The sequence below is a fragment of the Urocitellus parryii genome, chromosome 5 (assembly GCF_045843805.1).
Source record: "Urocitellus parryii isolate mUroPar1 chromosome 5, mUroPar1.hap1, whole genome shotgun sequence".
Classification (NCBI taxonomy): Eukaryota; Metazoa; Chordata; class Mammalia; order Rodentia; family Sciuridae; genus Urocitellus; species Urocitellus parryii.
The window spans coordinates 42,387,470-42,414,064 of NC_135535.1; the positions used below are offsets into that span (position 1 = coordinate 42,387,470).

At 32.6% G+C, this 26,595-nt stretch overlaps 1 protein-coding gene across 1 annotated transcript in view; it reads left to right on the forward strand.

The window, feature by feature from the left end:
- Nucleotides 1–12,128, forward strand: part of Caps2 (calcyphosine 2) — a 44,980-nt gene extending 32,852 nt beyond the window's left edge. Inside the window, 5 exon segments of the mRNA XM_026409361.2 lie at nt 962–1,038; nt 2,488–2,642; nt 6,100–6,237; nt 8,354–8,450; nt 11,953–12,128. Of these exon segments, the coding sequence (XP_026265146.2) occupies nt 962–1,038; nt 2,488–2,642; nt 6,100–6,237; nt 8,354–8,450; nt 11,953–12,128 (643 nt within the window).
- The last annotated feature ends 14,467 nt before the right edge of the window (nt 12,129–26,595 follow it).

Below are 26,595 nucleotides of genomic sequence, written 5' to 3' on the forward strand. Positions count from 1 at the left end.
TCAGTTTTTTGAGTTCTTTAAATATCCTGGAGATTAATTATTTTAAAATAAGATTCTATCACAACACATTTAGAATTTAGTTTTTTTTTTTAAACATAGCTATGTAACATATCTGTGTTATCTGGCTCTCAAATACATTCTATATGTGGGGCAGTTGTCATCAATGAAAAATTTAAAATATCCCATTTTATGTTAAAGATAACTTATCAATTTGCCTTTCCACTAACACTTTCATTTTACCAAATACTACCAAAGTATTAAGTTTTAAAATATAGAATGTCAGTATATCATAATAGTTTTTCCCATAATAATTTAGTGTGGTGCTTTTTTTTAGCATAAAACATATCTCAGGTTCCGTATTCTTATAGTTTTCATCGATCAATTATATGCATGGTAAAAAAATAGTGCTGTGAATCAAAAACTGATTTTAAATGATTTTGAGTTTTTTAAATTATAGGAGTACACACACACATTACATATTCAAACACAGACATAGTGTTTTCTTGTTACTAAATATGAATCAAAATGACAATAATTTATGTGTAGTGTACATTCACAAAGGGCCATATCCCACAAATTGCCAGTAAGGAAATCCTCATTTATCGTTTCCTGTATTTCTAAAATTGAGTTTATTTTGAGGGCCTTCTTTAAAACAGAAAGAAGTTTTAGCATTTTAAGTTAGAACTTTTGAGTTTAATAGTTTTAATTAAGTCTTTAAAGAACATTGAGCTAACCATAAAGATGGATATGTTCACAGGTAGCTCTTGGAAGGTTTTAAAGATTTTATCTCAACTTTCCTAGGCATTAAAGCAGCAGGAAAATTGGGACTTGGTTGAACTCTATACTCTTCCAATTTTTTTGAGGGTTTCTTTGGGTCTGGAACAGCAAAGAACTTAGAGTTTCTGAACTTGAGATTGTGAAATCCGGTATATTTTTATCATTGTGAACATGTCAATTGCAGAACTACTTCAGTGGAATATGAAAGTGATATAATCAATCAAGAAGCCAATGATAGACTGGTCTTCAAGACCATTCAAGGTATGCATTTGCACTCTATCTCAAATACTAGTTTTAATTTTCATCCATATTTGTTGCAATCAGTCAAAGCAGTATTTTTGAGATATTTGTTAATTTTTTAGTACCTGGTATATATTTCCTATTTGTTTTTTTAAAGCTTACATATTTATTTATTAAAATGTTTTTAGGATATCTCCTACACTAATGGTCCTGAGTAAATGTGGATCACAAACTTAATAGTTTTAGAAAGTGTGAGATAATATGAGTTTTATTCATGAACTAAATAAAATATAAATTTGATTTTCATAATACTTGTCTTATGCATTAAATGGTGTCTAAAAAGATTTTTGGTAGTCTAGTGTAAAAGAAAAATTGTTGGACTAGATGGCTTCAGTTCATGTTTAGACTCTGCCATTTAGTAGACATATGACTTTGTGTAAATACCTTGTACCTCTTTCTTCATCTCTAAAATGAAGATAATAATGCCTGTCTTTTAACTTTTCAGGCTTGTTGTAGGTAATGAATGAAACACACACACACACACACACACACACTTTGGAAACTAAAGCATTTTACAGATTTTGTTTTAGGAGTCCTGTCTTACAACTATTGCAGCATACTAGATTGTAATAGACAATTCCTTTGTTGGATCTCATAGTCTGGAGAGGAGAAAAGCATTAAACAAGTAATCACAGAAATCAAAAATACTTTATGATTTTTGATGAATGCTAAGATATTACTTAAAGATAACAGATTCACAGTAAGAAGGCTAGAAACATATTTGATGGCTGTCTGAGATTAATATTTGAATCAAATATTCTTGATGCTATTGTTAGTAGTTTTTTTCTATTTTTACAGTTTTTACCTCTATTGAATATAATGACATTTGTTCTTTCCTCCAATGTATTAAATATAATAACTTATTTAGTAAAGTTACCAATATTTTGCTAAGTAAATATGTTCCTTACTGTAGTAAGTGAAATAATTGATCTATAAGAAGAATCTAGGAACCTAAGCATATAACCTATGAATTTCCAAAAAGAAGGGTTACTTTACATATACAGTTATAGGACAGCACTCAACAACCTTGATGCTGTTTAACATCTGAGTTTCAATTTGATGACTCAAACTGTTTATAAATTTTGAACTTTTTTTCTTTTTTAACTTGAAACATTTAGGCTATTTTCTTGCTAATAGAAGGAAACATGATTTTTAAAATATAACACTTTAAATTTTCACCACACAGTGGCGCTATAGCTCTGGTATATTTACATGTGGTTGCATATATAATCTTCTTTATTAAAAACATTCTGTTTTCCAGAGGGTTTTGTTAGTCATACTCTTGATTTGGTTCAATATTCACACTATTCCCATTACATAAAATTTTATTTTCTTACAAGAGAAACAACTGCAGTTTGATACCTTTGTGCATAGTAACAATTGGTTTCCATCTCATTTATTGTTAAACAGATGTGCTAAAAGAAAAACTACGTAAAAGAGGTGTTCGTATTTTGACTGGATTGGGAAAACACTTTCAACAATTGGACAAGGAAGGAAATGGGCTTTTAAATAAGGCAGATTTGAAGCAAGCTCTGAAAGTTTTTCATTTAGAAGTGTCGGAAGAGGTATGTACCAAGGAAAGTTTTCTGCAGGGGAGTATTCTTGGATGGCATTATTCACTTTTCTTCTAAAATTTTAGTAGCTCAAGTAGACTTTTTCTTCTTGCCCTATTGTCTGTGTAAAGCCACCAGGCAGCAAGTCCTATTGATTTTTGAAAGTTCAATGTTCATTTCTCCATAATACACTTATTAAGCGCTTAGTTCCCAGGCACTGTGCTAAGCTCTGAGGAGACATACTGTTTACTCTCATGATCTTCATAATTGAGGAAAATGATTGTGAAATTATATATGTGTTAAGTAGAGATTATTTTGATACACATGGGATGGTAGCTAACTTTATGCCAGGTTATTGGGAAGGAAAGGGAAGATCATAGGAAGATTTCTGGGAGAGGATACATCCAGGCTGAGTTTTGAAGGATGAGGAAGAATTAACTAGGAACTAAGGAAAGAGGAGGACTGTGGATCAGACAGCAGATATTTCATGAAAAGGAGAGCACATATGAAGGCGTGGAGGGGGAAGGAGTAGCCTATTCCCCAAAGTGTACAGACAGTCATCTTCTTCTAGGTCTTTAAATGCTACATCGTCTTCCTATTTAGGCCAGAGCTTTCTCTATACACAGCCTTGCTCTGACACTTCTGTCTAAAAGAACACCACCTTCTGATCTCTGAGCCTTTCTGTGTCAACTTTCCATTTTTATTTTTTCATGTCAAATTGTAATTATTGTCTGGCTCTGCCTGCAAGTAGAACTTAGGTCCCATCAGGGTAGGGACCAAGGTACTTCTGGTCCCATTATTTTTCTAGTACCTTGAACAGGACCTGGCATACAGCTAGTGCTAAATAAAACAGTGCATTAGTTTCAACAGATGCATGTGTGGAAACAAGGAAAATAGAAGAAGAGTGAGAAATGAGTCTGGTACACTAAAATCTTTAATGCTAGTTTCTATTATATTCTAACAGCATATAAATTTGACTCACATCAGGACTTCAGCTAAAGGATTCTTTTGCATTGCTCTCTTTTGCTCCAAATGGTCTTGTTAAAGGTATAGTCTATTTTGTGGAAAAAAACTCTGGAAATTCTATTTGTAAGATTCAGGTTCAAGTTTTAGTCCTATGGCTTTAATTATGTGTTCTTGGACAAGGCTTTTAACTTTTCTGGTTGACAAGCTCTGTATGACCAATTGATTGCCCTAATAAGATTGCATGGAAGTTCAAATGAAAAAAATTACATGGGAATATGCCTTGTCAACTACAAAATCCTGTGCCCAAATGATATTGCTTATCACCTTTGTAACATACCTGCTCTTTGTTGTTGTTGTTGTTGTTGTTTTAAATGATGTTTAAGCTTGTGGCCCACCTAGTGGTACATACCCGGGATCATTCACCCTCACTTCTTTCTTTTGTAGATTAAAAATAAACCAGCAATAAGAAATTAGAAAGTCTTGAAATTTTTTTTTTTTTTTTGGGGGGGGGACACTGGAACTCTCAGGGATTTCTTTATTTTTACCGGGGATTGAACTCAGGGGCACTCAGGGACACCACGGAGCCACACCCCCATTGATGTTTGTTTTTGATAATAACACAAGTAATCAATAAATGATAGAGAGCTTGACCCCAGATAATTTGGCACCATCTAGTGATTTTCCTGTATTACTGCAGTTCCTCCCCTTTTGATTGATTGTTAAATGTTTGATTAGATTTATGAGTAAAACTAAAGAGGATAACATATAAGAATGTGAGTAAGTCATCCCCTATTTCATGTATTTTAAATAATATTCCAATTATGTTTCCTGTCACATCACTGGAACCTGCTCATGGAATGATAAGCATGTGCAAGAGGCTTGAGAATAAGACATAAGAATCATCCCCACCCCCCAGGCCTATTGTGGAACTAGAAAGTATTTGTGGGAAGACATTGTCATTCTGCCTGATTTGAAACAAACAAACAAAAAAATTCTCTGTACCATAAACAGCCTAATTTGTATAGAAAATACTAGCAATGAATTTACTCCAGCTTTTTTCAAATGAGTAACTTTCCATTCTGTACCATATCTAGAGGACATAAATTTGTTGCCACTTATGTAAAATTACTCAATTCTTGAAAATAACTTCTTTTAAGCTTTAAGATATATCCTTTAATTCTAGTATTCTATTGAGTTGAGTGATAGAATCTGTCTTCTCCTGTTCATATTACTCATGATTTTAAACTTCAAACTCACTTTCAATTTGATTGAACCAACACATAAAATCTCTGTAACGTACGAGGTGTTAGGATAGACAAAAGTATGGATGGGCTGTTGAGAGTTGAGGGGAAGAAGGGCAGTTGGAGACATAGTTTTTCTAATTAAAGTTTTGTTTTGAAAAAAAATAGGAGGAAGTGGAAGAGAATATTTTTTGAGTATTTATTTGCTAGATACCTTACTAGGTGTTTTATTTAGTCTTGTTTAAAGCTAACAACTTGATTGAAACATTGATAGTGTACTTATCTGAGTTTAAGAAAATTCATGCTGCAATTTTTTTAATTATCATGAATGCTGTGAAAAGAGCATTCTCTTAAATAGTGCATTTCCCAAAGAAGTAACTGGCAATGACATAGTGTACAAACCAACATAAGGGATTTGTTTACTCAAATCACACCTTTCAGTGTGAATTATGCAATAACATTAGACTCATTCACATCTTTACTTTGAAAGAAGAAGACCAGCGGGAATATAATTAGTGGTCGAGTGCTGTTGGAGGTGTTTTCAGAACCTAAAGTGACTTTTGAATTGTCACAGATACAGCACATTATAAAAATAATAAAATGTTCAAACCTAGTACATGGTAGCTTTATCTATCTATGAATTGAAATTTAAGGGATTAATTTTTTACTAGAACATAGGCTTAGTTGCAGGGGTCAGGGGCTATACAGAGAAAAAGGGGAGATGTTGGTAAATGGTACAAAATTTCAGTAAGGCAGGAGGTTCTAGTGATCTATTGCACAGTATGGTAACTGTAGTTAATAATAGTGTATTATATATTTCAAAATAGCCAAAGATGGGATTTTAAACATTTTTCACCATGGAGAAATGATAAACATGTGAGGTGATAGATATGTTAATATTTTCATTTGATGATAGCCTGATTTGATTGTTCTACACTGAATATTAATGTAGAAACCATATTGTATTATACAAATATACACAATTATTTGTCAATCAAAAATAAAATAACTCAACCATGATATACTTGTGAGTTATTGCCCCCTAAATTGTTCTTAATTTTATAGAACTATTCACTTCAGGTTTCCTTTAAGTGATTTTCATAATGGCTTGTTTGGATTTATATGTAACTTTTTGAATGTTCCTATTAAGTTATCTGCCTTTTCTAGGGCTGTAGGAGATGTAACAAAATATGACTATGACTATTTTTTTATGACTATGTCTAACTTAGAGGTGTAACAATGAACCCTGTGAATATTTCTAGGATTTTGAGTCTTTGTGGCTGATTCTGAGTGGCAGTGGTGATGGCGAGGGCAAGGACAAGGACAAGGTAGATTATGGAGAATTCAAACGTGCCATTATTGGTGAAATGAATGAATACAGGAAATCATTTGTTCGAAAGGTAACTGCTAAGTGATCCTTTAAATTATTACTTTTAATATATATTTAGGTTCATTATTTAAAAACTTCAACAAATTACCATTTAAAATGTGTCACATCATTGTATCTATAAAACATTGTTGGGTTTAGTAAAACAAAAATAAAACACAAATGTATATAGATTTACCCAGAATAAAGTAAAAATAGCTTCAGCATAAGTTTCAGAAAAAATAGTATAAGAAGGAAGGAATTTGAAATCAAATTTTGTTTATAAATTATTAACTCTATAAATTGCTGCTTCCATAAGTTGATAGCTATTTGACTTTATGTGTTATGAGATATCACTGAGCCTGGGTTTCCTGTCCCATGGAATTAATTCAGGATTGAATGAGATTAAAAATATAAAATTCTCAGCATTGTGACTGTCCCATTGTCAATGCTCAGTACATGTTATTTTATGATGATAACTAAAAATGTTTCTCTGGCCTTTGTAATATGCATGCTGAATGATAAAATGAGGATTATAATGATCATACTAAATTAGAATTAAAATAGGAGCCCCGTGTTTATAGAAAACTACATATTACTTGTCTTCTGGTGACCATTTTAAGAGTATAACTTTGAGCAATATAATTTTCTTTTTCTTTTGTATTTGGGCCCAAAAAATATATATGTTTTAAAGTTAGCATTGAAACAAAGCTTTTCTGTATAAAGTGAGATATATGATTATTTCAGGTATAAATCTCAAATAGAAATTAAACCCCGCCTTTACTGATTCAAGAGACACAATAAAAATGTTAACTAAAACAAATTCACCACATAATATTTATAAATTGGTTCTTATTTGTACTCTACATGTCCTGGTGATAGGTTTGAGTGTCAGGAGTAGAGACTGGTGATTTTCCTGTTCGTATATGTTGGTACTGGGAATAGAGGGAAAAATAGGAGTTATGGAGTATTTGATTTGTTCGCAAGGGCTGTCATTATCAAAATACACAGACTATATTACTGGAACAACAGAATTTATTTTCTTATGGCTTGGAGGCTGGAAGTCCAAGAAGAAGGGGTCAGCAGGCTTTGTTTCTTCTGAGGTCTATTCCTGGCTTGCAGCTGCTGCACTTTTACTGTGTTCTCACATTGTTGTCTATTCTGTTTGTGTCCCTCTCACCCCGCCCTTTCTCAATAGGAAAACTAGTCATAATGGATTAGGACCTACCCTAATGATTCTGTTTTAGCTCAGTTGCATCCTTAAAGGCCCTGTCTCCAAATACAGTCACATTCTGAGGCACTGGGGGTTAGGGTTCAACATAAGAATTTGGGGAGGTGTGATTTAATTTTCAATAGGTACCAGATTTGTGTGAACTCATGAACTCAAGAGTGTGAATAAATAAAACAGATTCTAGTTTTGACTCTTCTGCCAATGTGGTATGTTGCTTTGGGAAGTTTGTGTGTTTTTATGCACCTCATCATATTCCCAGTGGAGTTTATATATATATATATATATATATATATATATATATATATATATATATATATACACACACACACACACACACACATACATACACACACACACACATATATATATATATATATATATATATATATTATGATACTGAGAGTCGTATTGAACTAGAAGAGCAGTAAAATAATTAACATTTCAAAAGGTAGTGTTAAATTTCAAGAAATAGGTTAATAACACTCATTTAAAGTTATTTCACCTTTTCATTGATTTTAGTGTAGGGATATTTGCAGGTTCACTTTTTGCATAAAATAGTCCTCCTGGTGATTTGTTTTGGTCATTTAGCAGTTTTATAAGGGTCTTGGAGCTGGAAGTTACCCAAGAGATCTTTTATCCATCTCTTCAGTTTGCAGAGAAGGAAAGCCAGGGCAACAGAGGTTAGCTTACTTTCAAGGTTAGGATGTTAGAAGGTGGTAGAACTAAATATTTGAGTGTGGGTTTCCTAACATCTTGCTTCATTATCTTTTCCCCTGTATTTATGATGTTTCTTTAGTATGTCAATTTAGTACATTTTAAATTGTCCTGTTTATAGCTCAGAAAGAACCTACTGCAAAATAAATAATTAGGTTTTTATGTGTAATGATTTCATAGAAAAAAATAACATTTCCCCATTTAGGCTTTTATGAAACTGGATTTCAACAAAACTGGCACTGTGACTCTCACAGACATAAGAAAATGTTATTGTGCCAAGGAGCATCCTCAAGTAATTTCAGGTAATTGGTATGAGTCAAAGTGCATTCGATTTCTAAAATGTTGGTTAATAAAAGCATCATCTTTAAGTTTAAAGCATTGACTGAGGAAGGAAAAAAATAATTTTTGTTTGAACCAGAAACTTGAGAGCTATTTACCATTTTCATTTAAAAGTTCTTAGGTTTACTGTTTATACTTGTTTCCCACTCCCTCCCAACCTGATATCCAGGCTGGCTTTGAACTTGTCATCCTCCTGCCTCAGCCGCCTGAGTAGTTGGGATTACAGAAGTGAAAGGATGCCCAGATTTGATATTTATAATTGATATAGAACTCTTATTTTATTTTATTTTTTGCTTAGGAAAGGATGAGGAATTTGAGTTTAAAAGACCAGATTTAGAAAATAGATAATTATATCTGCCAGTTCTCAGGGTTGGTTTTACTTTATCTGCTTACATGTTTATTCATACTAGAAGGATAAAGCAAATTTCCCAAAATAATTCTAGGAATTCAGTTCCTATTTGTATTTCTCCTGATTTTTTTTACACAATTGATTTATGAATGAATTCTTAATTATAAATAAAGCATTTGACTGCCTCTAATCTCCTCTTTCCATTACATTTTTCTTCAGAGAAGTATATGTATGTATGTATATATATATATATATATATATATATATATATATATATATGTAAAATGAGAGTAACTTTTACTTCTCTGAAGAAAAATGTAATGGAAAGAGGAGACTAGTGGCAGTCAAATGCTATATATATATATATATATATATATATATATATTTACATTTACATATGTATATTTCTGTCCTTAATCTATGTATTTTTCATAGCTGTACTTCTACTATAAATATCTAATACTTTTTGAAGATTATTTTTCCTGATTTGAAAGATATATTAAATATAGTGTTATACACTTTGCTTTTTATAATCTACAGTGTGTTTTGGAGCTATTTCCATGTTAATGCATATTGAGTCACTTTGTTTTTACCTTGTACATATTATTATTTTCACAAATCAATATTTTACAATTTTCATAGTCTATTGGTGGGCTTTTAATTTTCTAATTATTGATATACAACCAATAAAGCAATATATATGCTTATTTATGAGTATAGACTCATTTTCTTCTGATTCCTTAGATATCAAAACCTAGAATTAGTTGGATATCTAGATTTCCAATTTTAATTATACTTCCAGATTATATTGTATGATGATAATACTAGATTATACCACCACGACTTGGAAAATTCTATTCCTTCACAATTTTGCCAACAGTTTAACTTTTTGCCCATTTGGTAAGTTAAACATTTTTTTATTTGCATCTCCTTGATTACTAGAGAATATTTATTGACCATTTTTTTTACTATTTTATGACTATTGGCCATCTTTTATGAAGTTTCTGAATTTATCATTTAAATTATATAGTACTATTATTTAAAATTTTTGCTTTTTAATATTAAAAAGATACACTAATTATTTTGTTTTCTTATTAACTTCTGCACATGGTTTGTTTATTAATTTTAATTGGGGAGTAAAAACAGAAAAAAATAGAATTAGTATTAAAGATTAGTGCTAATAATTACTGGTTTCCAAATTTCCAGTAATCTGTTTTAGGTTAAAATAGTTTTATTTGAAGCTGAGTGTGGTGGCATATGCCTATAATCCAGCAGCTTGGGGGCAGGGAGGTGCTGAGTTAGGAAGATCTCAAGTTCAATGCCAGCCTCAGCAATTTAGTGAGGCTATAAGCAACATAATGAGACCCTGTCTCAAAATAAAATATAAAAAGGGCTGAGGATGTGCTCAGTGGTTAAGCATCTACCCTTAGGTTCAAATCCTGGTGCCAATAAAATAAAATAATAGTTTCATTGGATTTTTAGTGACTTTAAATGAATTACGGTTATTCCAAGAGAATTTCTAATAATATTTCCTGGAATACTTTTTACTCTTTAAACACGTCATTCCCCATGTCTTTATGTTTAACTAGGCATACTGAATATCAGAACATAATAGTTTACTCATTTCAAAATTAGGTGACTTCATTATTGTTTATTTTTTTTCTTTTTGTCTTCTGTCTAATAATGTTAAATGCTTAACATTATTAGAAGACATTATTAGTTCTATTTTGTGTCATTGAATTGTGGAAGAGGGTTTTGCTTTTGTTGTTGGGTAAGCCTTTGTTAGTTTCAGAATTTCTATACTTGGTCTTTGCATTCACATTAAAGAAGACTAGCTAGCAAGCTAAACACAAAAGAGAAACATCTGTTTTTAGAAAAGAAAAACTCTGTTATCTATTATTGCAAACTATTCACATGCCCATCTCTAGGGCAAAAGTTGTTTATCATTTACAATTAATTTCATTTTAAGTCTTTTATACCACATACAATTTTATTTGACTAATACGAAATATTATGTTTTTTACTTTAAGTAATTAATTACATGTATTAAAGTTTAACAGAAATGGGATATCCCAAGTGTTTTTCTGTGTAATGGTATTAGATGTATTGGTTGTGGTAAATATTTTCTAATCTTTTAAGAGGAGTTAAAGATAGTAAAATTAAGTTACATATGATAGCAGATAGGCACTTCCTATGTAGAAGATTTTAAGGAGGTATAAAATCTTTGGATATTTGAAGCATAAATTTAAGTAGGAAAAGTTTTACTTAGAAAAAAATATTGAACTAGAACTTATCTGTTCAAATGTATGAATGGTAAACAGGAAAGAATTTTCTCCTGCCAAAATTTATTCATTTATTTGATGCTGGGGATTGAACCCAGGACCTTGTACATGTGAGATGAGCACTCTACCAACTGAGCTACATCCCTAGCCCCCAAATTTATGTTTTTATATAGATTATATTCTGATTAATTTTTAGCCTTGACTAAGAATCGCTTTGTTCTCTATTACTCATGTATGACTTTAAAAGACAGAAACCTTCTTGAAACCCTAAACAGGTTGCATTCATTTAATTGAAAGGCAGTTTATAAATATTATGTTCTAAATACATTAGAGAAACTCTGGTTTGTGAAAAAGATCAACCTTTTACCCTAATTTTGTTTACCTTGCTAGATAAATGATCAGGGGATATTCCCATTTAATTCTGTTATTTTTCAATATGACCTGACTTTAAAATATTTTAGAAAGCCACAAAGATTCTTTTAGCCTTTTTCTGCTTTTTCATATGTACCCATTTATTTCCACTTATAATTTGACCACCTTCTATAGCTTCCTTTCCTCTTTAATTCTTGCTTCTTTATTTAAAATAACTTTATTTTTCTGTCATGTTCTCTGCTAAAATTCTGGAAATAGATAATGCAAGAGAAAGGGGTGAGGAGGGAGTGGCAAGCTAATGAGATGGAATTAATTCTAGTTCATGTTTAAATAAATTGGAGCACAGTTTTACGAATTATTTTGTATTGTTGAAAAGATTTTATAAAATGAATAAGCATTCCTTTGTAATCATTATTTTACCAATTTTTAACAGACTGTTTCATAGTTGGTATTATTTTACAGGCCATTCCACAGAGGAAGAAATCAAATCATCTTTTCTAGAAACATTAAAGACCATCTGCAGCAAGTCTGATGAAGTATCATATGGTGAATTTGAAGATTACTATGAAGGTCTAAGCATAGGGATAGCAGATGATGCAGATTTTGTTAACATCTTACGTATTCCATGGGGAATTTAGTTTTAATAATATATAGTGTCTTCAGCACTAAACATTTTATAGTAGAAAGGGATTGAATATAAAATATGATGAAACAGTAGAGTATATTTTTCTAGGAATTCCTTTATTTTTTCTAAAAAAAAATTGAGTCTGAAAAGAGAAATATTGAGAAAACTCGGTGTAGGTGAGTGTGTTATGTGTTTGGTGCTGTGTACGTGCTCTCATGTCTCAAGGTTTGTAAAGTAAGTCCTCAGTTTATTGTCTATCTTTGAGGTCATTTTTTACGAGTCTCAATAGATTAACTGTATGACAGCATCTGTCCAGTGACCAAGCTTCCTGTCCTTTACATACTTTTTCAATCCTCTGCCAGCATTCTCAATTGTAGGAACTGGAATTGTCTCTCAGTCTATAGGATTAAAACAGTTCAATTTGTTTTGAACATGGGAAAATGTTAAAGGATATTCTAGAGAACTTTTCTAAGAAGTATGTTAATAGATATTTTCTGTAACATTCATATTTAGGTGATTGAAGTTTATCCCTACAGTGTGTGTTTAAACAGATTTGTCTTGTAAATTCTTGTCTTCTAAATTATGTACTGTTGTTTGTTCAAAAGAGCACAATGTAATTATTCTGGTGACACATTTGTCTTTTTAATCTTTTTTTTTAACTACCATCCTTATTACCTTCACAGAATTATTATTTAGCTAGAAATAATACATTACAGCAGAAAAAAAATGTTCTCTTTGATTATTAAAGATTTCAAGAGTCCACTATTACCTATATGGGCCTAAGGGAAAATTTAGTAATTCTCATTCAAAATGTCATAGTGTATTTTGTGTCACAAATGAATGTATGGTATTATAAACATTTTTTTAGTAAATCAAAAGATTAAAAATAAATATGATTTAATAGCTAGATGTATTATAAACATTCTTTCTGAATTCTGTGTTCCTCACTTGTCTCTGGAAAGATAGAGAGAAAGTAGAGAGAAATTTAAAGAGTTGTTTACAAGTTCATTATTTTACTTTATACGTTAAGATAACACAAATTAGAAAAAAAATGTGTCAAGCAAAATAACAGTGGTTCAATACTGCCAACTATATAGTTGGCAGAATATGACTTTTGGCGTATCGTTTCATTCACTTATACTTGGCAACATTATCAAAAGATTGATATGTGTGAATTCAATAAATCCAGTCATACATTCCAAGATTTCAGGAAGTAGTAAAATTTTCTACTGAAATACCAGAAAGAAGACATGTGAAAAACCTTAAGTGCTTTTTTCACTGACTACATTTCTTATTTTTTTCAATTAAGTAATTTAAATTAAAACAGTATATTAGAAGACATTTTGGCAGAAATAAATCTATAACTTAATTTGTTAGTCATTTTTTTTAAATAAAAAATCATTTTACTACAGACATCTTAAAACCTATATTCTTTTGTTTAAATGACTAATACAAATGGTGCTCAATATGTGCTTAGTGTTTTTCACTGTTAAAATTTTATTTAGTTCTCCTTAAAAAATCTATTAGTGGAATCTCATATTTTCCTATGAATATAATCAGAAAATACATAGGCTATCATATTGTGAATAAAGATGAGATACTTCTGGAATTTAATATGTTGATGTGACTATTAATATAAACCTCTTAACATAAATATTAACATGTGGTTGTTTGTGGTTATCTTTACTTATGAGGTATAGCTTTTTGATAATAATAATTTCTTATTATTTTACATCCTTGTTTCCATGTAGATTTAGAAAGTACATACTCAATTTTTTTTTTGGTTTATTTTGTTATATTTGAATTGGAGGCACAATAAGTCATTGTTTTTGAATTTGCCTTACTCCCTACACCCTTCTTTACCTTTAGTATGGTGAAATCTGGTTCTCTGTTTAGTAGAAGAGCACTTAAGAGAAGTGACGTTTTCAAACATTCCATACATTCACAATATAATAATTGACTTTTCCTATTCTTATTAGTCTTCAAGATTCTGAAACACCTTTTGAATAATTTAAAGACAGATTATGTTAGATTGTTGTAATAAGAATTTAATAGTTAAATGTATTTGTATAGATCCTGTAGATATTTGAATTTACTGACTTGCTGTGGTGTAGAATTGTTTTCTAGTTAATCATACTGTTGATTTTGTATATAGATTTTACTATCCCTCTTTTTATAAAGTTTTAAAGAGTTTTCAGGAAAAACTTATATTGTATTAGAAAGAAAGGGACATTATATAAGAATATAAGTTATATTTTAATGGAAATAATATACATTGGCATGATGGAGCAATTATAGTAGAATTAAAAATGTGTGTTCCTTTTTTTCAGGTTTATACAGTCTGAATATAACAGCTTAACGAACCAGTGACTGCATAGTCACTTAGAATAATGTATAATTTTGATACAGCTATAAATGCTATCTTATTTAATCCATTACTTTTGACTTTTAATCAAAGTTATTTTCAGTTACTTTGAGAGAATTGTATTTAACATGATTTTTAAACAAATTACTTAACATGATTTTTGTTAGATTATAGTTTATAGTGCTTGAAGAAATAAAAAATATGTAGTGTAATGAATTGTACTTACTACTGGGTTGACCAGGAAAGACAAACATCTACAGTGAAAGTGCTTAAAAAGTAGAGGGGTTGAACATATGTATATCTCACAAGCCAAGTAAGAGAAGAATGAAGAGAATCCAAAGAGAATCGAGAGGGTTGACAGGAATGTATTATTGTCTGATAACAAGAAGAACAATTATTCATTTGGCCATTATTCAGTCAGTCATTTAAAATTGGTGGGTAGCACCATCCATGCAATTTGCCAAAGGCTCCAAGATATTCTAGATTTTTCTCACACTCCCAGTCAGCCTCAAGTTTATCATTGGTTACTTCTGAATCTGTATTTACTATTCTCAATGCTTACACCTTAGATTAAGCTCTTACCAGTCCTATGTGTGTTGGCCTCCATCACCCTGTGCCTCTTCCTCTACCCTATTTCAACTCATTCTACATGTTGCTGTTCAACTGACCTTTTAAAATGTACATTATTTGTTGAATAACATTCTTCCCTGATAACCCACATCTTGCAGAAAAAGTCAGACTTCTGACCTTAACACACAAAACCTAACTGATCTGGTCTCCCCTATCTTGTCTTCCTATACTCAGCTCATTCCTTACTTTCTTCTAGCCAATTTCAACTACTTATAACTTTTAAAATGGATTATGAGGTTTCAAATCTTAGTACTTTCATACAAGCACTGCTACTTTCATTTAAAATGATTATCTCTACTTTATACATGTAAATTATTATTATTTTTTGGTCTTCTAATACTACCTCTAGAATACTACTACTTGTCTTTGGGGGATCCCAGAAGTACACTGGGTAAACTGGCATTTATTACTTTACACTATAATCATTGCTTTGCTTATGCTTATATTTCCCCCATTCAATTGCAAACTCTTTTAAGGTAGTAACTATCTTATTTACCTTAGTGATCCTGATGTCTAATTACAGTGTCCGACCTGGGATAGGTATTAAATTAGTATTCGCAGACTATGTGTGATTATTAAGCAGCCATTATCATGGTTCTTGAATATGAACACTTTTGGATTAAAACACTTTAGCACAAACTATGTAAGTAGTATAAATGTGCTACTTAGTGCAAGATTCAACTAAAGGGACAATAAATTGCCTTAATAAGGAATCCATTTTAATTAGGAGGAATGTTTTGGTGATCTGTTCACAGAATGGTTAAGTACCATAAATTATAATGCATTGTGTATTTTAAAAATAATTTAAAATTAGATTTATTAATATTTTTCACCATGAAAGTATTAAGTGTTATGGTTTAGATATGAGGTGTCCCTCTAAAACTCATATGTGAGACAATCCAAGAATGTTCAGGGGGTGAATTGGTTATGTTATGAGAGTGTAACCTAATCAGTGGATTAACACACTAATATGGATTAACTGAGTGGTAACTGGAAGCAGGTAGGGTGTGGTTGGAGGAGATAGGTCACTGGGGCCATGCCTTTGGGGTTTGTTATTTTGTTTCTGTTGAGCAGAGTTCCCTCTCTGCTTCCTGGCTATCATATACTGAGCTGCTTTGCTCCATCATGCTCTTATGCCATGATGTTCTGCCTCACCTGGAGCCCAAAGCTGTGTAGTCAGCTTAACATGGACTGAACCCTGAAACCTTGAACCAAAATAGTAATTTCCTCTTCGAATTATTCTTGTCTACTCTTTTGGTCACAGAAACAGAAAAGCCTACTAAAACATTAAATACATGAGGTGATGGATTTGTTAGCCTGAATTGATCTTTCTACATTGTAAACATGCACCAAAACATATCATATCCCATAAATATGTAAAATTATTATTTGTCAACTAAAAGCAAAACAAAAAGAATATACAGACTGGATTTTAGCTAGCATGATTGGCCACAAAGACTCACTGCTCAGGTACTACCACATTCAATTCAACTATTTGGAACTCAGGTAACATCTGATACCTAGCTAACAAGACTGCTAAGCTTAATAAATTTTATCCATGAAAACAGTTTTGGTAGAGCCTTAAATGGTCTTGCATCCACCTGTGGATTAGAACAACTTCTGGTTGCCTGACAAACAATAAGGCAGCCAGATCCTTCCCCTAGAATGTTGCTGCTGCCTCCTCCTGTGAGCTTTTCATACACAGCAGGGCTTGGAGCTCTAAAAAGGAAAAGCTGCTGCCTTCTTGCTGAGAAATGTTTGCTTAATAAACAGACACACAGAATTTGGTTCAAAATGTATGTCATTATAACCTGGCAATGAGGGAAGTGTAGCTAATTCTCACCTATGTCAAGGATTTTTGGGGCAATCATGGTTAACTACTAAAAGGAACCTTTTCGTTGTGTGTTACTAAATCAGCTTAAGTCAGTTCACAGCTGCAGTTCTGTTAGAAGTGGCAGTCAGCATGACTTACCCCCAAATGGCATGGCTCACTGTCTGACATAGGGGGTTATAGATTCAAACACCTCCGGGGCATACTTGATATAACATGGGCACCAACTAGGCATAAAGCAGTACAGGAGGCCTGCCTGTGTTGTCCCACGGGAATAATAATCCACTACTCTGAAACATGATTTATGAAGGTATTATTGGGATGGAAATTAGAATATTTCATATAAAAATTGGAACAATGAAAGATTCTGGAGATTGAATAAGTTGTGAAAATGTACTAATGGATATACATCTTTAGATTTCTCTTTTTAATCTTTTATAAACTGATTTGTATAGTTTTTGGATATCGAAGTAAGGCAGAGTTATTTGGAAGGACTTGAATAAAATTACCTATCTAGTGACAAATCTTAATGCAGGAGAAACAATCAAGTTTCCTGTTGTGTTTATTTTTTTTTTTCAAGTTAGAATGGGACTTCTGAGACATGGATAATTGAGTTTTGATACAAAATGAAAGAATTTTTACCTTTGCAGCTGTATGCTGAATTTCCTGGGATTTTATGATGATAAGGCCGATATGAAAAATGTAACTGGATGTCAAGGAAATCATTATGTGTCACTTATGAAATGTTGTACATTTATTCAATAGTTGAAGAGTCTTTTACAGAAGATTTTTAGAAAACATATATTGCCCAGGAAAAGTAATTTTGAGGAAGCAGTCAGATGACCATTCCATCTGGAAAATGTATGTGCTTATATTTATATCTTAATTGAAATGTTGTTGTAACAGAATCAGATTTCAAACTTGAGCACTCCTATAAATTAGCTGTTTGAATCTGGGAGGCTGCTTATCAATAAGTCTCTATTTTTGCAACTATACTTGATGTGATTATTGAATAGATATGAGCATCCCTATAGGTGTAGATTGAGGTATAGATATAATGTTTACTACAGTCATGCATGAAAAATTCACTCAGTATATATTTCTTGCCTAAGACAAAAAAAATCAATTAAAAGTTTTTTTTCCCTGATTATTCCACACGGCAATTATTAAAGCTATTCTCTTACAGAGACATTTTAAAAATGTGTACAAATAATCTTTATGCCACTACTTCCTTCTTCATCTAATTAATCTCCATTATTATCAAACTTCTTCCTTCAGCACAACCCAGAAGGAAATAAAGATCTTTCATTAAGGCTATCAACTCTTCCTTCCAAGCATGCAGTGAAGGGGCAGGTTAAAGTAAGATCAATACAAAAATTTGTTTTTATTCAAGTTAACTGGGAGATGATAGATGTGTAAGGCTAATTTTGGAGTCAACATTCCTAATATCTTTGGCATACACATTAAGAGCACTTTTTATAACCCTGGACCCTGCAACAGATTACATTTTCCCAAAATAGCTGCATCTGAATTTCTCATTCTATATATTATTCTTGCATAGTAAACTCCACATCAGGAGGTGTCCCCTTTACTTGGATCTGGGTGACTTGTTCCTTGCTTGCAGCTAAGAGTTGATGGCTCAAGTGTTACTGCAAGGAAAATCCGTTTTGCCTTATTTTCTGGGATCCTTAAGCCACCAGGTAAGAAGTCAGACTATCTGGGACTGTCAAACTGGAGAGGCCACATGCAGGTTCTCTGGTTCATAGCCAGAGCAGAGCTCCCAGCTGACAGCAGGCAACAATTGTCTACCACATGAGTGAGATACCTTGGGTTGATTGCAGCCCTAGTCACCTTCTCACTACAAGAAGGATCCCAAGTGACAACCACCCAGTCAGGACTTTCATATTCTTGATTGATTCCTTTGTGAACAAAATAAAATGGTTGCTTTAAACTAAGTTGTGGCATTATTTATCATAAATTTTTACAGCAATAGTAAGTAGAACGAGTCCTTTATTAGAATTTGAATAAAAGCAAAATTACTAAAAACATTTTTCAAATATTTAGGGGATTCAATTAATTTGACCCACAGTTTACAAAAAATACTGCTAAGACACTAAAGAAAAATATAAACATGATATTATTATCATGTAGTGTGATCTGATGTAGAAAGTGATCTGATGAAGTGTGTGTCACAGAGTCCAAAAGGTAATGCTTTCTTAAAATATTAACTCAAAATGTAAAGTGAAGGCCTCGCTGACCACATATCTGAATGTGCAGCAGTTTCTCATTAATTGCATTAGTTCTTGCAATTAGTGTGTTTATTTATAACTTTCCTAGATTATCATGTCATTTTCTTGGTAAAAAATTTTGCCAATTTCCTCTAATAATTGTACTGATGGCTTATAAATATGGCAAGATAATTTACAGAGAAATAAAGAAGACTGAAGTCTGAGTCCTGAATACATTTAGAAGGATTTTAAGTCTGAAGTGGCCAACAAAAAAGACTGAAACAAGTTGCCCAGGGAGATAGAAGTCAGAAGAATGCAGTGTCATGGAAATCAACAAATCAATCTATAGTCAGGAATGAGAAGTGATAAACTATGTTGAATAAAAGGAAGGCTATTGGATTTGACAATAGGAAATAGTGAACAAAAGCCAGGTTGACATGGACTGAAGAGGGTGAGTTTAGTGTTAAAAGATCTATTTGAGGACTTTTAAAAAATTTATTCTAATTAGTTATACATGACAGCACAATTCATTTCATTTTATTGCACAAATGGAGCACAACTTTTCATTTCTCTGGTTGTACACGATGTAGAGATGCACCATTTAAATGTGCAATCATACATGTACCAAGGGTAATGATGTCCTTCTCATTTCACCATTTTTCCTATCCCCATGCCCACTCTTTATCCCTCCTTCCCCTTTGCCCAATCCAAAGTTCCTCCATATTTCCCATGCCCTCCCACCCAATTATGGATTAGCATTCACTTATCAGAGAGAACATTCAGCCCTTGGTTTTTTTGAGATTGGCTTACTTTGCTTAGTATGATATTCTCCAACTCCATTAATTTACCTGCAAGTGACATAATTTTATTCTCTTTTAATGATGAGTAATATTTTGAAGAGAAGCAGAGATACAGGACAATAACTAAATGTTAGTATAGGGTCCTGTAAGCTTATTTTTTTTTCTTTTTATCATAGATTGAGAATGTTTGTGTAACGACAGCAGTGATAAATCACAGAAACCAGCGTGACTTGGGGACTTAAAGGCACTTTCTCAAATGCTCAGACCTATGTGAGATTTCCAGGTCCCTATAGGACAGATCATTGGCAGAGGAAAGCCCAGTCCCCAAACAACTAAGATTGAATGTCCTGTCAGCAGAGCTGGAACTAAAGTAAAGCACACAGACAACAACGCCAGACATAAAATTTAAAGCAGCATAAAAAAAACCCAAAACAACAAGACCCTCAACAATCATACAAGCTATTTTAATATAACAATTTAAAAATAAAATTAATTTTGAAATAAAATTAAAGTTAAAATAAGCTGAACATAAAAATTATAAATATTGAGATACTGTATATTAAAATTAATAATACAGATCTCCTTTCTCCTTACATTTTAAATATTTTATTGTTCATGGACATTTTTGTATTAAGTTTTATTTTTAAAAATATCATATTAAAGTAAAGTTGTCTTGACCATTGAGTTTTTTTGTGTCCTGGTAGTTTTGCGTCTGAGGAAGCTACCTCTAACCTTGGCCCCAGCCCTGTGCTTCCTCCCAGCCCAGTGAATGAGAAATAAAGGAGTGTGACCCTTTGCAAATATAAGAAGAGTGTACCATATACTTCAGCATTTTTATTTTTATGTTTTTGGAGCTTAATATCAAGATTTTTTAAATGAGTTTATTTTTTCAAGAAGTTTCAAGTTCACAGCAAAATTGAGAGAAAAGTACTGAGATCATTCATATGTCTCTTGTCTCCACACATGCAATGCTCTCCCACTGTCAACAGCCCTCACCAGTGATATGTTTGTTACAGTTGGTGAACTTACATTGACACACAACTGTCCAAAGTCTATATTTTATATCAATATTCCATCTTGGCGATATGCATCCTATGATTTGAACAAAAGTATAATGACATATATCCACCACTGTAGTATCGTAAGAGTATCTTCACTACCCTGAAGATCTCCTGTGTTTGAACTTTTTGTCCCCCCTTCCTCACACTCCTGTGCCCCGAATCCTGGAAGTCACTGGTCTTTTTACTTTCACTATAGTTTACCCATTTCCAGAATGTCATGAAGTTGGAATCACATAGTATGTAGCTTTTTGGACTGGCTTCTTTCACTTAATAATACACAATTGAGTTTCCTCCATGTTCTTTTTATGGCTTAATACCTAATTTCTTTTTATTGCTGAATACTATTTCATGTCTGGATGTACCACAGACTGTTTATCATTCACCTACTGCAGAATAACTTGGTTCCTTCCAAGTTTTAACAATTATAAAATAAAACTGCTATAAACATCTGTGGGCAGGTCTTTGTGTGAAACTGTGCTTTCAACTTCTTTGGTAAAGACCAAGGAGTGTGATCACTGGATCACATAGAAGAATGTGAATTTTATAAGAAACTGTCAAATTGTCTTCCAAGGTAACTGTACCATTTCACATTCCCACCCTTAACGAATAGGATTTCCTGTTGCTCCACATCCCCTCTAGCATCTGGGTTGCCAATGTTCCTAATTTTGAACATTCTAATAGGTTTGCAGTGGTCTGTTATTGTTTCATTTCTCTGATGGCATATGTTGTGGAACACAGTTTTATTTGCTTGTCTGTTACCTATGTATCTTATTCGGTAAATCCTTTAATTTAGTGCCTCAAATGGCAATGCCAATTTTTAATTCCCATTCAAAGTTTTGTGGTTAGGAAGTTTTAAGGGCATGGCACATGTTCCGTTACTTCATAAGCAAAATTTTCTGTCTCCTTCAGTGACTTGTCTACCACAGAAGCTCAAAGGAGGTCAAGTGTATCATTGTAAATGCTTGATTGGTCACAATAAAAAATCTTGGCTCTCTGTTATCAATAAGTGATTTGCCTTAAAAACCAATGGGATGTGGGCTGGGGATGTGGCTCAAGCGGTAGCATGCTCGCCTGGCATGCGTGCAGCCCGAGTTCGATCCTCAGCACCACATTCTCTCTCTCTCTCTCTCTCTCTCTCTCTCTCTCTCTCTCTCTCTCAAAACAAAAACAAAAACAACAAAAAAACCAATGGGATGAAATGGGAAAAAAAAGTTCTTGGACTATTGTAGGTACTCAGAAAGACCTTAATTACTGTTAGGGGTTGAATTTTGACTACTGCCTCTCCCTTCAGTTTTATGTTGATATTCTAACCCCTAGGACCTCAGAATGTCACTTAATTGGGATACAGGGTCTTTACAGAGGTAATCAAACAAAGATTAAGGTGGACCCTAATCCAGTGTGATTGAGGTCTGCATAAAAGGGAATACTTGGACATAGATACATGCAGAGGGAAGATTGAGGAGATACCAGGAAAACACAAACATGAAGGCAGCCAAGGAGGGAGGCCTGGAACAGATTCTTCCCTTGCAGCTCTAGAAGCACCAACCTCATCTTCATTACTGACTTCTAGCCTCCAGAACGGAGATGATGGATTTCTGCTGTTGAAACCACCCAGCATGTGGTAGTTTGTTAAGGTAGCCCTAGCGAATATGTTGTTTATATCCCTCTGGCTGCTGTTTCTTTCTGTTCGTTCATTTCACACAAAACAATAGTACTTATTACTGAGGTGAGGAATTTTTCATATTAACTACAGAGAACTGATCACCAGAGAAAATTGGTCTTTTCATTTTCAGTGCAAACATGGTCATTTAAACCTTGAAGAGTCTTCCTCTCCAAGCCCATTTCCGTATTCCTTCAATCCATCTCCAATTCCCTGTCATTTTCTTCCTGCATAAGATTTAGCTGACATAGGACTAAATTCCTATGAAAGAAAGAGGCATAATTTGTTAGTAAATGTCTTTTTTTTGTAGCTATTTCCTTGTGGGTAGGGAGGGAAATGTTGGAAAAGTTTTTGGAAGAATTTGATATCCAGGCTTCAGTTCTTCTAATAAATGCATACCTTAACAATTTAAAATTTTTAATTCTGTATGGAGTTCATATTTTTAAATAGGCAACATTAAATCATTTCCATTCAGCATCATAGTTAAAATTTTAGTTGAGAGATGAAATTGCATGTATTTACTGTGTACAACATGATGTTTTGGAGCTCATCTATATCTTATGGAATGACTAAATTTTTCTAATTACCAGATGCATTACCTCATAATTATAATTTTTGTGATGGCAGTACTTATACTCTCGGTATCTTCTATATAAATTTTTGTATCTTTTAATCAATCTTTCCCAAATAGCTCCCCCAGGCAAACACCTCAAACTCTGGTAATCACCATTCTACTCTCTACTTCTCTGTGACCAAATGTTTTGTATTCCACAAGATTGAGATAATGCAATATTTGTCTTTCTATACCTGGCTTATTTCACTTAACGTAATTTCCTCCTAGCTCATCAGTGTCACAAATGACAGGATATCTGTTTTTTTTATGGATGATTAGTATTCCATTGTGCAAATATACAATATTTTTCTATCCATTAATCCATTGTTGAAAATTTAAGTTGATTCAATATCATGGCTATTATGAATAGTGCTGAAATGAACATGTGAGTGCAGATAACTCTTCAATATACCAATTTCATTTATTTTGGATATATATCAAATAGTGGGGCTTCTGAGTCATACAGCAGTTCTATTTTCATTTTTTTGAGGAATCCTTACACTATTTTCCACAATGGCTAGTTTACCCACCAATAATGTGCAAGGGCTCCCTTTCTACACAACACTTTTAATCTTTTGTCTATAATAACAGCCATTCTCACAAGTGTGAGGTGATATTCCATTGTGGTTTTGATTTGTATTTCTCTGATGATTTGACATCTTGAATATTTTTTTTGTATACCAATTGGCCATTTGCATGTCTTTTTTTTTTTTGAGAAATGTCTATTCAGGCCCTTTCCCAATTTTTTAAAAAACATTTATTTTTTAGTTTTAAGTGGACACAACATCTTTATTTTACATTTATGTGGTGCTGATGATTGAACTCAGTGCCTCAAGCATGCTAGGCAAGCACTCTACCACTGAGCCATAACCCCAGACCCCCCCTTTCCCAATTTTTAATTGAGTTATTTTCTTGCTATTGAGTTGTCTGAGTTCTTTATATATTCTGGGATATTAACCATTTATTGTGCATTTAATTTATAAATATTTTCTCCCAATCTGCAGCCTTTCTATTTACTCTGTTGGTTATTTCCTTTGCTTTGAATATTCTTAATTTGACATAACCCCATTGTCTACTTTTGATTAGTTTTCCCAGTCCAGTTTATTGGAGAGACTGTCCTTCCTTCATTGTGTATTCATGGTACCTTTGTTGAAAATCAGTTGGCTATAAATGTGGAGATTTATTTTTTTTTCTGGACTCTCTATTCTGTTCCATTGGTCTATGTGCCTATTTTTATGCAAGTACCATATTGTTTTGATTACTTAAGCATCGTAGTATATTTTGAAGTGAGCATGATGCTGATGCCTCCAGCTTTATTCTTTTGTTAAAGTTTGCTTTGGCTATTTGAGGCATTTAGTGGATTTCTATGAATTTGAGGATGGATTTTTCTATTTCTGCAAAGAATGTCATTGGTATTTTGGTAAAAGTTGGGTTGAATCTGTAGATTACTTTGCGTAATATGGACAGTGTAAACCTCAACTCTCTCAATCCATAAACACATAATATCTTTGCATTTGTTTGTATCTTCTTCAAATTTCATCATTAATATTTTGTGGGTTTTAGTATAACAATATTTTACTGTCTTGCTTAAATTTAATTCTAAGTACTTTATTTTCAGATACACACACACCACTCACTTTTTTTTTTTTCTTTTAAAGTGCCAGGGATAGAACCCAGGACCTTGTGCATAATAGGCAATTTCTCTATCACTAACCCATACCCCCAGCCTCTCAATGTTATAATTTTAATACTAAATCTATGGTTTATAAACACATTTTTAAAATTCTGTCATATGTAATTTTGTCATATGTAGCATTTAATTTTATTATTTGATTTATTTAAGTATTTATCAGGATCTATGATGAGCCAGTCCTTGTTATAAGCATACCTATGAAAAATTTAAGTCCTTTAGAGTTTAAGATATTTGTAATAAATGTAATACATAATTAAGTAACGGTATATTATATGGAAATTAAATGTAAAAGAAAAAATAGAATGGGATTAGAGCAATATGAAATGAGATTGAGCATAATTTTAAACATGACTGGTCAAGTTTGGTATTGAGAAAGTGACTCAAAAAAAAATATGAGAAAATGACCTCTATAGAACCTGGAAGAAAATCAACAGCAGGTATAGATGACCTAAGGCAAGAGTATACCTGGTATGTTTGAGGAACAATGAGGTGGCTGGTGTGGCTAGAACTAAGTGAGTCGGCAGAGTAGGACATTTTGGTCAGAGAACTAAGAGGAGGTCGTGGGCATCAATCATGGTGGAATCTCTGAATCTCTTCTTTAAGAGCTACCTACTATTCTTTCATTCATTCATGCATTTATTTGACAAACATTTATGGTTGTCTGCAGCATGTGAAAGACTTTGTTAGACCCTGGTGTTGCAGAGTGGAATAAGACATTCTTTATGCCTTCAAAATATAAGTCCTGGAGAGTATAGGTGAAGGTCAGTGACTAAGTGTGGTAAGTGATTGGCAACCTGGGTATATAAAGAAATAATGCTTTAGTGTGTGTGTGTGTGTGTGTGTGTGTGTGTGTGTGTGCGCGCGCGCAATGAAAATGACTGAAAAGACAGGAAGATGATGCTTGAGGTAAGCTTTGGAGGAGTTACTTAAGGCAAATAAGGCTGGAGGGCAGACAGAAGGCAGGGTTTCCATGCATTTTTTATTTGTGTTTTCCTTTTGGGTTTAAGTGTCAGAAGGTTCTATTTATGAAATTTCTTCTAAGCAATTCAAAACATGTTTTCAAGTCTCATGTGTACTATCATGAATATTAGGTCTCTTTCTTATACTCTCCATTGCATTCTGAGTATCCTTTGCCTCTTGTATATCTTCATATCAATTATTATTTTCCTTATAGGGTAATTGGTTTTTTCTTTTTTATTGATCACTATATTCCCATTGTTTGGTAAAGTTCCTGGATATGTTTCTGGCCCATAAATGAGAAATAAAAATTAGTTGGCTGACATAAATGTAAAAACTTGCGTCTGCCTAATTAATCCTAATGTTTTAGATCATTTTTGTTAGATATTTTATGCATTATATCTTTTCCGTCTTTAACTTATCTTATGTTATATTCTGTATGAATAACTGACATTTTAAAAGCGTGGTTTCAATTAAAATTTATTGCAGTTATTTAAAATATATAAAGTAAATTTTCTTTCTTGGTGCTTGTGTTTTACCCTTTTTCATGACTATTTTTTCTTCTTAAGATTTATGTGTTACTAAACTTCACAGTTTACAGAACATACCCCCAATTTTGAGTTTTTTCTGTAATCCTGCAGC